General features: G+C 40.7%; 4 protein-coding genes across 4 annotated transcripts in view; 3 read left to right on the top strand and 1 right to left on the bottom strand.

Moving 5' to 3' along the window:
* Positions 1-283, bottom strand: part of LOC134818304 (acetyl-coenzyme A synthetase 2-like, mitochondrial) — a 64,954-nt gene extending 64,671 nt beyond the window's left edge. The window contains exon 1 of the mRNA XM_063827805.1: positions 274-283. The gene's annotated coding sequence lies outside the window, so the exon portion shown is untranslated. The remainder of the gene's footprint in view (positions 1-273) is intronic.
* LOC134818305 (radial spoke head protein 6 homolog A-like) overlaps positions 1-13,950 on the top strand; it is a 97,312-nt gene that overhangs the window by 10,135 nt on the left and 73,227 nt on the right. The window lies entirely within an intron of this gene.
* LOC134818308 (dynein regulatory complex protein 8-like) overlaps positions 1-13,950 on the top strand; it is an 88,550-nt gene that overhangs the window by 10,129 nt on the left and 64,471 nt on the right. The window lies entirely within an intron of this gene.
* The window catches only part of LOC134818731 (uncharacterized), an 11,479-nt gene continuing 773 nt past the window's right edge, over positions 3,245-13,950 (top strand). The window contains exons 1-8 of the mRNA XM_063828376.1: positions 3,245-3,286; positions 6,177-6,684; positions 9,269-9,357; positions 10,092-10,273; positions 10,417-11,272; positions 11,552-11,923; positions 13,025-13,131; positions 13,305-13,387. Of these exons, the coding sequence (XP_063684446.1) occupies positions 3,245-3,286; positions 6,177-6,684; positions 9,269-9,357; positions 10,092-10,273; positions 10,417-11,272; positions 11,552-11,923; positions 13,025-13,131; positions 13,305-13,387 (2,239 nt within the window). The remainder of the gene's footprint in view (positions 3,287-6,176; positions 6,685-9,268; positions 9,358-10,091; positions 10,274-10,416; positions 11,273-11,551; positions 11,924-13,024; positions 13,132-13,304; positions 13,388-13,950) is intronic.

Raw genomic sequence — 13,950 nt, 5'->3', positions numbered from 1 at the left:
TGAGTTCAACATTTTTACAACATTTTTTTGAAACAAAAAGTGAGGTATGTTTTTCATCTCGATAGATCTTGAATTCGACTGAATAGTTTCGATCTCTCACTTTAGCCACAGGTGGTAATAGAATATTCTTTATATCATTACACATTACCGATATGAAGCTTAAGGCGTGTTACTGGCTATGATGATGATAAGTAAAGATATAAATTAGGATAAGCATCGTGCTACACTTCGATAAATCACAAACTTCGTTTTAATCGTGACTAATAAATCTAGCAAATTATTTTTCACGTATAAAGGAAGCCATACTTCAGCCATTTCTCTCTCCTTTAGATAACGTACGTAATGTATGGGGAATCCCTTGGAAGGGCGGCAAAACTAAATAAACCAATCAGACAACTGTCATCAATCGTAGCGGTAATAAGTTAAAGAAATCCTAACAATTACAATCAAAGTTACAATCAACTAGTGGCAGCACGTTTCGTTGTAAACTTCTAATTTATTCATCCATGTGGAATGTTATGGACATTTACATCGATTTCGTCATCAACTTTTAAATAAAAAAGCGAAAAAATCAACATTCGAAATTTCTCGAATAAGTTCTTATTATTGGTTGTTTGACTTAAGCCGGCAGCCAAACAATTTTAACACCATTTAACACTATTTAACACCATTTAATACTATTTAACACTATTAAACTCAAACGAGTGAGGTGATTCTTGCAAGTATCTAAAAAGGGGCTTCAGAGCCACATCACTCCAGCTTGCTGTGCCTCATTGCTGTTCAAGTGTTAAAATATTCTCTTTACATAAAATTAATTAAATCACACTAACTTTGTTTGGTATTCGGCCATTCGCTCTATTCTCTAACATCCTCAACTAGATGACGTGTAAATTATGAAAAGTGGTAGTTTTCTAAAATCAGACACAATTGCAGTTTATATCTCGCTTATCAAAATCCTGATCTTAGAGTGTACCTTGATAAGTAAAGACGATAACATGGCCCATAAAAAGCAAACGATACGAATCGAGGAACGGGACTAAATATACAAATTTCCAACGAAACGAGGAACGGGACTAAATATACAAATTTCCAACGGAATCAGCAGAATTTTGACACAGTGAATGAAATCAGAACAGAAAATGTGACCGCAGCAGTTAGCCCAGTGACGGGAACTGGCGGTCAATATTTATTATTACCGATATGGTATCACGACATCTTACACATTTATATGAAGGAGTAATTATAAATCATAAATCAAATTAACGGACTCATTTCACATGATGTGGGATTGAATTACACAACCAATTATGGTCGGGTTTCCATTGAAACCACACAATCAATTATAGATTTTAATTGCCTGATAATTAAAATTGAGTAGATAAGTAGAGATAACATCTCCAGCTGTGTGCGAGTAAGAAGTAGGTTACTAAGAAGTGAGCCAAGTGGCATCTGATACAATACAATACAATGTTAGCACTAACAAATAATTTCAGGACAACATGACACTTAAAAACTTTGAACATAACACGAGGAAATATGGACAGAACTGAACAAGAACACAAACCACATTCAAAGACTGAGGAATCAGGAGGACTCTGCAACCCAGGAATCAACTACTTAGGTATCATCGCTCAATAATCGGTTTGGTATCGACGTTACATACTTTGATTTTCCGACTTTAAAGCTGACTTAAGAAACCAGGGAATTAACGTTACCGTTGATTTTATTTCTATATCACTTTTTTCAAACATTCCAGTACATTGTGCAGAAAGTTGGAGAGTTACATTTTCCCAGCGTATAGGGATAGAGATCTGATATCGATCGTAAATATTAAAAATACTCTAGCACAATTATTGTAACTACAGTTTTACAGAACTCTAAATGCTTAATGAACACACTTGCAGGTACAAACCGTATTCACACTCAGAATTGAGTTTAGTCATTTTCCAATATGAGATTGGGGATGGGTTCTATAAACAAACAAACAAACAAGAAGTAAGCCATGTTACTAAGGAATGTGCCAGGTTACTAAGGAATGTGCCAGGTTACTTAGGAATGTGCCAGGTTGCTAAGAAGTGCCAGGTTACTATAAAGTGTACCAGATTACTAAGAAGTGTGAGGGGTTGTTAAGAAGTGTACCAGGTTACTAAGAAGTGTACCAGGTTACTAAGAAGTGTGAGGGGTTACTAAGAAGTGTACCAGGTTACTAAGAAGTGTAGCAGGTTACTAAGAAGTGTGAGGGGTTACTAAGAAGTGTACCAGGTTACTAAGAAGTGTGAGGGGTTACTAAGAAGTACCAGGTTACTAAGAAGTACCAGGTTACTAAGAAGTGTGAGGGGTTACTAAGAAGTGTACCAGGTTACTAAGAAGTGTGAGGGGTTACTATAAAGTGTACCAGGTTACTAAGAAGTGTGAGGGGTTACTAAGAAGTAAGAAGTGTGAGAGGTTACTATAAAGTGTACCAGGTTACTAAGAAGTGTACCAGATTACTAAGAAGTACCAGGTTACTAAGAAGTGTGAGGGGTTACTAAGAAGTGTGAGGGGTTACTAAGAAGTGTGAGGGGTTACTAATGTACCTCGAATTACCTCAAGTAGTTAAAACCTTAATCACCACAAGGGGCCTTAAGCACCTAACCGTAATTTTTTGACGTTAAAAAATTATTCCCAAAGAATAACCAATATCCAGAAGGGAATATAACACAGAAATTAAGCATAATACCTGTTACTTAACAACCTCACATTATAAAATGAAAATGAACTCATACACCAGCTTAAAAAACCAAAAATAAACCTACTTTAACAGCGAGTCTACTTCAACAGCGGATCACACTTGATGATTGGTGTTGTCAGCAATCTGGTAGCAGCAGCTTTAGCGCATTCCTTTAGAGCCTGGCTCAGCAATAACAACAAGTGTGAAGTATCAGGGAGAACCCCAATATGGGCGGAGAGTGGAGCCCCTCTCCCCTCCTCCCTCTGATATGATGGAGGTATTATGTAAATTAGACTCCGGAACATCTCCAAGAGCACATCGAAGATGAAATTCATACCAGAGAGGCCCTGTGCAACGGGCCTCCCTTGCTAACACTGATAGGAGAGGGAGGGCCTGTGGCTAACCCCGCCTTCCTCCTGCAATGTGATATGGGGTTGAAGAGGGAAATGGGATGGAGCAAAGACACTCACACCACTCTCTGACAGTGACAGGGCAGTGATGAAATGTATAGGCCATCCCCTATCCCGAATAGAGATGGGAACTGAGATGAGCCCTCGCCACTCCCCCAATCAGCAGGTACGGCTTAGACAGTAGAACAACCAGCTGACCCTACTCACCTGCTAGAAGCAGGCATCTGACAGGCAGCCCCCGTCGCAGCCTTCTTACTTTATTAGCAATCCGTGTAGGAATAGGAAGACGGAGCGGAGGCCGTACTACCATAGCGCCGAACGATGGGGGGAACTGGAGACTGGAGACCAACTTGGCCCTCCATTCCACGCACCAGATGTAAAGGGTATGGTAATTGAGCCCTCCCTCCCCTCTGATAGATGAGGAGGGGACTGGAGTGAACCCCCTCCCAATGAACTGTCCTAAATAACCGATAGGAATGCTGGAGAGAGACCGATTTAGACTACTACCTGGCTAGAAGTGAAGGGGTGAAATAAGACTGGCCCTACAATCACGGGTGAACTAACACGCATATAATAGAGGGAGAAACTAGTAGGACAAACATTACCGGCGAACTACCCTGTACTAGAGGTAAGGATAAAGGGATTAAATGGACCCTTCCCTCTATAAGTGAGGAGGGGAGACTGGGTACTGGCAGCTTAAGGCAATGACCCTGGATATGATGCAGATTATGGGGGATGAATGACCCCGTCTCACTCCAGAAGTTAAGGGGGGAAAGACTGGACTAGAGATAGGGTGCAACTGCCCCTTGATGATGACTGGAGGGAGCTGGAAGGGGCTCATTACCCTGATCTCGATTAAGGGGGAGGAAGACCTGGTATAGGAGCCTTTCTCCTGGTGAATGACTGGTACTAGAGATTAAGGTGAGACTCCAAAATAAGATTAAGAACAGTGTTGTTCTATGTTGTTTCCACACTCGCAGTGCCACTACGATCTACAAAGCACGTGATAAGGAGAGAGAGGGCCCTGTGATAAGGCCAAGGAGAGAGAGGGCCCTGTGCAGGAGAGAGAGGGCCCTGTGGCTAACCCCACGTGATAAGGAGAGAGAGGGCCCTGTGGCTAACCCCGCCTTCTCCTGGCGGGAATGTGGGACTACTGGGGTTGACAGAGGGAAAGGTGTTGGGAGCAAAGACACTGGCACGACACAACGTGTTAGAACAGGTAGACAGGCAGCTCGAGTGTAAATGTATATAGGATGATGAGAATAGCATTGCAAGCTGATTGCATGCCACGTGCACATTCCCACCAATCAGCTAGCGTCACGTGCTCTACCCGACCAGTGAGAACAAAACAGCTGGACACGTGACACAGCCCGCTAAAGCAGGCATCAACCCACGCGCACCGCACGTGGGCAGATTAATTTACTTTATTAGCAAATCCGTGTAGGAATAAGAAGACCGGAGCGGAGGCGTATGACCAATAGCAGGCCAAACATGGGTCACGTGGACTGGTTGAGACCAATGGACAGGTCAATTTCCACCGCACCAGCAATGTAAACGGTTAGTATTTTTAAACACACGCACTTGAGTGAAACTCTCGACCAAAGTGAAGTGTGTCCTAAATAACCCAATTAGGAATGTGACTAGCAGAGATACGATTTAGGAGTGAAATAACCCTGGCCTAGAAGATAAAGGGGTGAAATAAGCCTGGCCTAGAAGATAAAGGGGTGAAATAACACGGCAATATACAATTAGAGGGAGAAATAGCTAGGGACAAGAACATTAGGGGGCGGAATAACCCGGTACTAGAGGTCAAAGGATAAAGGGATTAAATGACCCTCCTCGTATAAAGATTAAGGGGTGAAATGACCTGGTACTAGCAGATTAAGGGGCGAAATGACCGGGTACTAGCAGATTATGGGGTGAAATGACCGGGTACTAGAAGATTAAGGGGTGAAATGACCTGGTACTAGCAGATTATGGGGTGAAATGACCTGGTACTCGCAGATTATGGGGTGATATGACCTGATACTAGAAGATTAAGGGGTGAAATGACCTGGTACTAGCAGATTTAGGGGTGAAATGACCTGGTACTAGCAGATTAAGGGGTGAAATGACCTGGTACTAGCAAATTTAAGGATAAAATAACCCGTACAAGCAGATTTAGGCGTGAAATGATCTGTTAATAGACAAAAAAAGTGGTGAATTAAAAGGTACGAGACGAATAATAAGGGTGAAATAACCAGGTATGAGGTGAAATAAACCGGTACTAAAGTAACGTACGTGGCCAAGCATAGGCTGCAAAAGCTCAGGAGGCTGCATACGTTAAATATAGGCCACAGTTGTTTAAACTGATTATATCATTAGTAAATAATTAGTAAAAAGGTTTAAGATATTGTAATATTAGGAACTGATATGACTTCCCTCGTCTAAAAGGAGATGATGAACACCGCTTATCATGTTCAGTGTTGTCCTGATAAGCTTGTGTTCTGTATATACATTTTTAACAATGTGAAATAAGCCTGGTCCAGAAAATAAAGGGGTGAAATTACCCGGCAATATAAGATGAACGGTAGAAATAACCAGGGACAAACACGTTAAGGGGCGGAATAACCCGGTACTAGAGGTCAGATGATACATACTTTTAACAGTGGGCTAAGGAAGCATGAAGAATGCTTGAATTTTTAACATTTTCTTACTTAGAATTTGTATAGGGAAATAGGGAGGTATATGAGAAGAACGATGGAAGTTGTGAAATTTAGGTTTTTGTTGGCTGTAGAGTGTAGAACTTGTCTAGCTTCTAGATTCCAACAAAAATAATTACAAATTACCAAACAAATTATAAGTTATTATAGTACAAGTTTTGAATTACAAGTTTCAAAAAGAAATTAAAATTTGAGGCCAAAACAACAATCAAATATTTTACAGTTTGGGTTACAACTCATATCAAATAAAGTAGAACAGACTTCCGAAAGTTTCACACTTAACTGTGCTATAGAACTGAAAAACTGGTGTTGATAGGGTGCCCACAGACAACACACGTACACATATAATAATAGTACAGACTTACAGAGGTCAGACTTACAGAGGTCATACTTACAGACTACAGAGGTCAGACTAACAGAGGTCAGACTAACAGGGGTCAGACTAACAGGGGTCAGACTAACAGGGGTCAGACTACAGAGGTCAGACTAACAGAGGTCAGACTAACAGGGGTCAGACTAACAGGGGTCAGACTAACAGAGGTCAGACTAACAGAGGTCAGACTAACAGGGGTCAGACTAACAGGGGTCAGACCAACAGAGGTCAGACTAACAGGGGTCAGACTAACAGGGGTCAGACTTACAGAGGTCAGACTAACAGAGGTCAGACTAACAGAGGTCAGACTTACAGAGGTCAAACTTACAGAGGTCAGACTTACAGGGGTCAGACTAACAGGGGTCAGACTTACAGAGGTCAAACTTACAGGGGTCAGACTAACAGAGGTCAGACTTCCAGAGGTCAGACTTACAGAGGTCAGACTTACAGGGGTCAGACTTAAACCAACTTACGACAGCTATATATACAGTTTGTTAAGCTCTTATAACATATTATAAAATATTTGTATCATTTAAGCAATTTCCACTAACGAACAGTTACTCGGTTATCTAAGAGATTGTATTAGGATGCTGCATGATATGACATTGTCTCTGTATTATAGTATTGTGATTTGTAAATCTAAACTATATAGGGGAATTTGTTGAGTAATTAGTTGATTATGTATCTGATGATGTAAGAGAAGATGGTTAATGTGCACGTAAAACAACAAATTGCACGTGCACATGTTAGACTGAAATGCACATTGCACGTGCATGTAAACACTCAACTGAGAAGAGAAAAGTACCGTAATTGGAACCACGCAGGGCCTCTTATGTATACATTAGTAAGAGAGCTGGTACAATACCCTATAATCACTGAGTAAAGCAGCCCCCTGTAATTCCTCTCACTAACCAATCAGAGGGCTGTATTCCTGTCACGTGACACAAACCAACCAATCAGAGCGATTCAGGCCCCCTCACTGCACTTCCGTTATGATGGTCCTTTATTAAAGCTTGTTGTATGTTGTGTAGGACCCCCACTAAGGAACGGTACTTGGTAGCTTACTGTTTTCAGCAGTGGCTTACTGTTTTCAGCAGTGGCTTGTTTGTTATATTTATTAGTGATGCTATTATCCTCACATTCAATTTGCTAGCATTATATCAGGTATAATGTTTATCTTTACATTCACCGAGATTAGTAGAAATAAGTAATATAAGCATATAACAACATTTATTTAGAACATAACAAATTACAAACTTTATTTAGAAAATAACAAATTACAAACTTTATTTAGCAAATAACAAATTACAAACTTTATTTAGCAAATAACAAATTACAAACTTTATTTAGCAAATAACAAATTACAGACTTTGTTTCCCCTTTGTAACTTCGTGTGATGTGCTACGAAAGTGCTCAAGGATTAGTAGGTCCACTCGAACTTGATTTAACTATAACTGCAGTTCAACAGTTCACCAGTTCAACAGTTCAACAGTTCACCAGTTCAACAGTTCCGCTTGTAGGTTTGATACGCTCGCAAGTGATTTGTGTTTTCCTACTTATTTGACACTGACATTAACTGAACAGCTCACAGCTAAGCAGGGATAATGAGCAAGACTGGGCTTGCTGCTGACCGATACAAATATCTCCACAGTTAACTTCATGTCTTACTCTCACACAAAGCAACGTTTGCAATTCGTAGATTTGTAGATTTAGTTAAAATGGGCTACTATTATCTAGGCAGGAGACAAAGCTTTGGGACAGAGATCTTTATTGTTGCCAAACACAAACCATTATGAAAGGGTGGCATATTCCTTGTAAGTATGTACCCGGTTTGTCACCTTAACTAATAGGAAAATAAGGTTCTCTAATCTCTCCTCCCGCGAGAATAGTAACCTTCATAACTAAATCCATTTGACGGCACACTGCTCAATACTTTACATTTTCCAAGTTACAAGTAATACTTAATCCATTATGATATAATAAAGATTACATGAGTATAATGAAGATTAAACTTCATGTAACTGAACTTTCTAGTGCACTTGTCGTGCAGTTGTCATGATGGCCAATTTAGAAGAGCTCATTCAGCTGAACACAAACAAGCATTGGATTATCCCGCTCCTCCAACCCTGCTCAAGCTTTAAATTGAAGAGCAATAATTTAACTGGAGAGTGTTGTTGATGTTGTGTGTGTTGTTGAACGTTGCTACTTTTAAATATTGCTGCTTATGTAAAAACGCATGTGAAACGTGCGTGCGTTAACGTTAATATATTAATGTTTTTAAAAAAGCTAGATTGTACTATATATAGTACAATCTAGCTTTTTTAAACACATTTAATAGCTCAAAGAAACTGTTTATACTTGCAAACCTTCTCTTGAGATATTATGTTGTTCATATGTTCAGGGATAAGGAGATAAAGTCTGTTAGTCCTGGCACAGGTGGTGATGGAAGTTCAAAACAATTCAATTCTATAACAGTCAGTCTATTGAAACCTGGTCGATATGTTATAGGCTATATAAGGGCTACTAGTATTCATCCGTGGGTAATATTTCAGTATTAAAACACTGGACCATAATGTTAAAAAATACAGACCCAATCTGAAATAGAAGTTATCACACATTACATGAGCAGTATGTAGGTAGCTAGTAGGTCAGAAAGTGGTTATTTAGCGGGGGTCAAATAACCTTCTTCAGTACGTAACGAGATATTGAGATAAACAAGTTGTCATGCCATTTGATCGTGTAGTTAGTAACTACCTGCTACCCTACAATAGTCCGTACCTTGTCTGTACAGTGCCTAACTAGTGTAGAAGTCTGATTAGCACACTATAGTGAGGCTGTCGCTGTTATTTTAACAAGCTTTCAGATCTAGTTCAGTTCAAGTCACACTTACTCTCTGTTTCTATTTATATTTATACAGCACTTAAAACGTGGGAAATTTGATTTTAAAATTTAGAATCACTACTGATTTACAAAAGATGCCTTCGATCGATAACTGATAATAAATCGTTTGGTAACAGTAGGATAAAATTTAAATTACAGATTAATTATTATAACATAAATTATAACTTATAAGAGAAGGCTATGACAGGAGCGCTGTCCCAATACTCCTCACTTCTTCACTCTCCTCACAACAAGAGGAAATCTTACTCTAGTACGAACAAGGTAAAATATATTGTTCATTAATGATATCGTAAACTAATACTGTAAACTGATACCCATTACCCAAGTTTAAATTTAATTAACAGTCAACTTAAGTCTAAAGCAGCGAATTACACGTTTAGATACACGTTTAGTTAGCAAACTGTTAAACTATGTTATGAAGGGGTTTCCAGGGTTACAAATCACAATGAATGAGTTGCCAGGACAATAAACCATCAAACTGAAACTTTTATGAAGGTGTTTCCAGGGTAACAAACTGTAATGCCAGGATTTTAAAGACAACAAGTTTTAGCTTTTTAAATGAGTGATGTTCTGGAAACATATGAGAAGTTGCTGTTTCAAAAGGTTTCAAATAGACGGTTAAACAATAAACATGGATTATCTGGCGGCTTATCACTTACTAGGGTAACAAATATCCCATAATAATGTAGGGGTTGCCATCCGCCAACATTAACAGGTAAACAATAAACATGGATTATCTGGCGGCTTATCACTTACTAGGGTAACAAATATCCCATAATAATGTAGGGGTTGCCATCCGCCAACATTAACAGGTAACACAGCAAATTTCTGAACACTAAACAGATAAGGACCAGAACTAAGGACCTTGCTGTCTTAAACAACGTGAATAACCCATAAAAATACAGAGAACTGTTTTAAACACACTATTCTGCCAATACCGAGTTTATTTGCCGTTCTCACCTCCTCCTCCTTTGTCCTCACCTTCCCCTCCTCAGACTCACAAGTCTCCGAAAAGCGGCAGCAGTAAAACGAGTAAGAAGCCCCGAGACCTTAGTCCACAGAAATGTAGTGCAGTTAAGAAGCTGGACCTTGCTACACCTGCTAGCAAACTGGACCTGAAGTCTCCAAGATACTTTACCAGTCCAGAGAACGAGGAGATAGATTACACTAAACACAGGTAGTTAATAACAGCAACAATCATACTGATTCGGCTGAAAACAACATCGTTAAGATGTTCAGAACCACATTTAACTGAGCCTTTCTTGGTTATGTTAATCCTATAACAAATTTCTGATTTATAAGTAATATTAATAATTGCAGGGATAAACCTTACTGTTCCCCCATTAAAGAGACCGCGTCAACCGTCCAACGTCAGGCTGCTATTAAAGAGATGATAGAAGAACGCAGAGCCAACTCTCCTGACAAACCTTCTAAAATGAAGGAGCGGGCTGGGTCTCCTAGTCCTAAAATGAAGGAGCGGGCTGAACACGTGTCTTCTAAAGCAAAGGAGAAGGAGCGCACAAGGGAGAACGTATGGGAAGCTAGGAGGAATGAAGCACTGCTGGATGCTAGTAATATTGAGAGGGGGATTCTCAAGGATATACTGTTTAGCGAGACTACAAAGAAAGCTTGCGGAGGAGATAGCTCAATAACAAGAAGCGGTCCTGTCTACAAGGAGATCCTCTCTCCCAGACCAGTCTCACCCCGACCTCAGCTCAATGATCTGACGCTCCCAGATTCGGAGGTGGAAAACAACTCTCCCAGGGATATGAGGAAGGAGAAAAGAGATATGAGACAGGACATGAGGGACAGGTGTGTAACTCCAGAGAAAAGGGACATGTCTTCCTCTTACAAAGAGGACGACTTCAGGTCTCCAGTACACGGGGGAAGAGAAGACAAGAGCATTAACACTTCCCCGGTCAGATGGGACACCCCTCCTGCGCGGCGCGACCCCACCCCACGTGCATCCCCTTCCAGACCGCGCTCTCCCAAGAAATTATCTCAGAAGAAGAGAAATAGTGAGGATACTCTAGATACGATCTCAGACTTGGAGAGCAGATACTGTGAACCAGATATGGTTTTCAGACCAGGGAGTCCTAAGAAAGTGTCGTTTAGTGAGGACACGGCGGATAGGAACCTAAAGATTCACAGACTTGAACGAGACGTGCAGTCTAGGGTCAGTTTTAAATGCTAGGGTGCAAATGGGGTGGGTTTATTGCTAAGGGGGGGCGGGGGGGGGGGGGGGGGGGAGGGGGGGCAGTTTATTTTCAAATCTTTCTGCCTTATTAACTGATACATCGAGTATCATCTGACATTGGAAATGTAAAGCAATCTATGTGCAAAATAACTACTGTGAAAATTGTAGAACCTCAAAAAACATCAGTTTTCATTGATATCTGTGGAGCATCTCATAATATTGTAACCACATCTTACAATACTCCCACTACGTCTACAGGATCTAGAATTATTGGACATGAAGCAGCTCTGCCACCAGTTCAAACAGAGACTGGGTGAATCTGAGACACTCCGGATAGCTCTGGAGAGTGATAAACTGAGACTATCCCTACAAAACATTACCCATTCTCCACGAACCCCGGCTTACAATGTTGAACCCTTAGTTACACCCATTATATCCTCTACTCCTGCACACGTGACGTCATCACAACACCACGTGACGTCAACACAACACCACGCGACGTCATCACATCACGCAGACCACGCTGTACAAGAGCAGTCAGTTCCAACCCAACCTAATGTATCTGGGTATCCTGACAGAAAGGTTCACATGGGTGTTAACCTGACTAACGCTTGTAACGATATCTCCGAGGTTTGAGCAACATTTTGTACAAAATGCAAGGTTGTTAAATACGTATTAGGAGGGAATACGTATTGGAATACGAATACGTATTCCTCCTCGAAAATTGACGTATTACGATTCAGGGACGTAGCCAGAATTTTTCTTCGAGGGGGGCTGTCGGCGAGCGAAGCGAGCCGACGTGTCCAATGCAGCTGCGCAGCGAGCGAAGCGAGCAAGGGGGGCTAGGGGGGCGCAGCCCCCCGGAAAACTTTTGCGAAACAGGGTGTTTTAGACGACATTTGGCATTAAAGAAATTTGTAGGACCGCAATAAACTGGGATTGAAAAGAATCAAGTACTCACGTAAATTTGGTAACTTCACAAATGCAATCTGCATTTTCCAGACAGAATTTACGACTTACTCAGGCCTCATCGTCTTAAGATTTTTACATTTCCTACGGTCTAGGGGACACTATTGACTATTTATAGAAGTCTTCTAGAATCTTAGAATGTTTGCTTGGATGTTATGACAGATATTTACTAATCCACAGTTCAAATCTTTGACTGACTGCAGTCATAAACACAGCCCAGTTACCAGGCGACCATGGGGACTAGGGGGCTTATCTTTTTTCTGGGGTTCGATTTTTTCCGGGGGGGCTGCCGCCCCCTAGCCCCCCCCCCCCTGTCTACGTGCCTGTTACGATTATCCATGAAATTTGATTACAAATTTAAGTTATCATGTATAACTGCACTCCTTTAATGCATGATCAATGATTAGGGTGGCGCGCGCGCAGCTGTAATGTTTAATTTTGACAAATCAGCGTATTACGGCGTATTATGGCGTATTCGTGGACGTATTTAACAATCCATAGAAATTACCGTATTCCGGCGTATTACGACGTATTCTTTATTAGAACCGAATACGTCGTATTCTTTCACGAAAATTTGACGTATTTAACAACATTGACAAAATGTTCTGTTAAATAGCAAATTGTTAGGAGTTTCTTGGATCATTTGATATACAGGTTTTGTATTTGTCCGCTTGGAAGATACGTGTTAAAAATGACAGCGATACTCATTATTCAGAGTTTAAAAATATTTTGTTACCATGGCAACAGCCCCACTTACTCCAGGTTAACACGATGATCCACGCAATGAAGCTGGAGAACGATGCACTGAAAGCAGGACTAAAGGAAGCAAGCATCACGACCCAGCAGCAAACCGCACTACTTGAGGATAGGTAAGCAATCATCAGCTGCACGAAGGAATGATCTGTGGCAACAAGAAAATGCTTTAAAATATAATGTACGTGACAGGACAAAATACAGTTGACTATTACAGTCGCTGCTACCAGCTACACAGCAGGCCAATTATATGTTTAATTGGTAATTAGGTAATGAGGGAAATTCCCAGACTGCAAAGTATGGAGAAAGAGAAGGATAGGATAGCGGAGGAGAACAGGCGTTATCAGCGACTAATAGCACAGGATGATAAGGGTAGGAACATTGTTAGCATTATAACATTAACTTTTTAACATTAACCTTTTATTTAAAGAATAAGGTTATTGCTCCGGCCCAGCAGATAGATATTACACGTGACTTGTACCCCCTATTTTGATAAAATGCAAAGGATTGACGGGAATTAACCCACATACCAACACTCAACAGGAGTAGTCGTGGCCAGGGTACCCTCCCAACAGTCACATAGCTTAAGAGGCACGCGAGGTGACGTCATTAAAACACGTGACGTCATTAAAACACGTGACGTCATTAAAACACGTGACGTCATTAAGACACGTGACGTCACCAAGTTAACTGACATCACCAAGTCACGTGAAAATAGGCACAAAAAGTCCATCAGATCCCGTTACAACAGACAATCACGGACTAAATGTAGGGGAAATGTTCGTGAGCTGAATTGTGGCTGCCTTCAAAGCACACTAGTACACTTTCTGATTACTACCATCGCCACCTTATTTAATTTCAACTTGAAAAATAAAGAGACCACAATCAATATATAAACTTGTAATGAATGTGTTGAGAAATAAAAGTCACGGTCC

The sequence above is a fragment of the Bolinopsis microptera genome, chromosome 7 (genome assembly GCF_026151205.1).
Source record: "Bolinopsis microptera isolate Bmic1 chromosome 7, MBARI_Bmic_1.0, whole genome shotgun sequence".
NCBI classification, from domain to species: Eukaryota; Metazoa; Ctenophora; class Tentaculata; order Lobata; family Bolinopsidae; genus Bolinopsis; species Bolinopsis microptera.
This window is presented reverse-complemented; position numbering and strand designations above follow the sequence as displayed.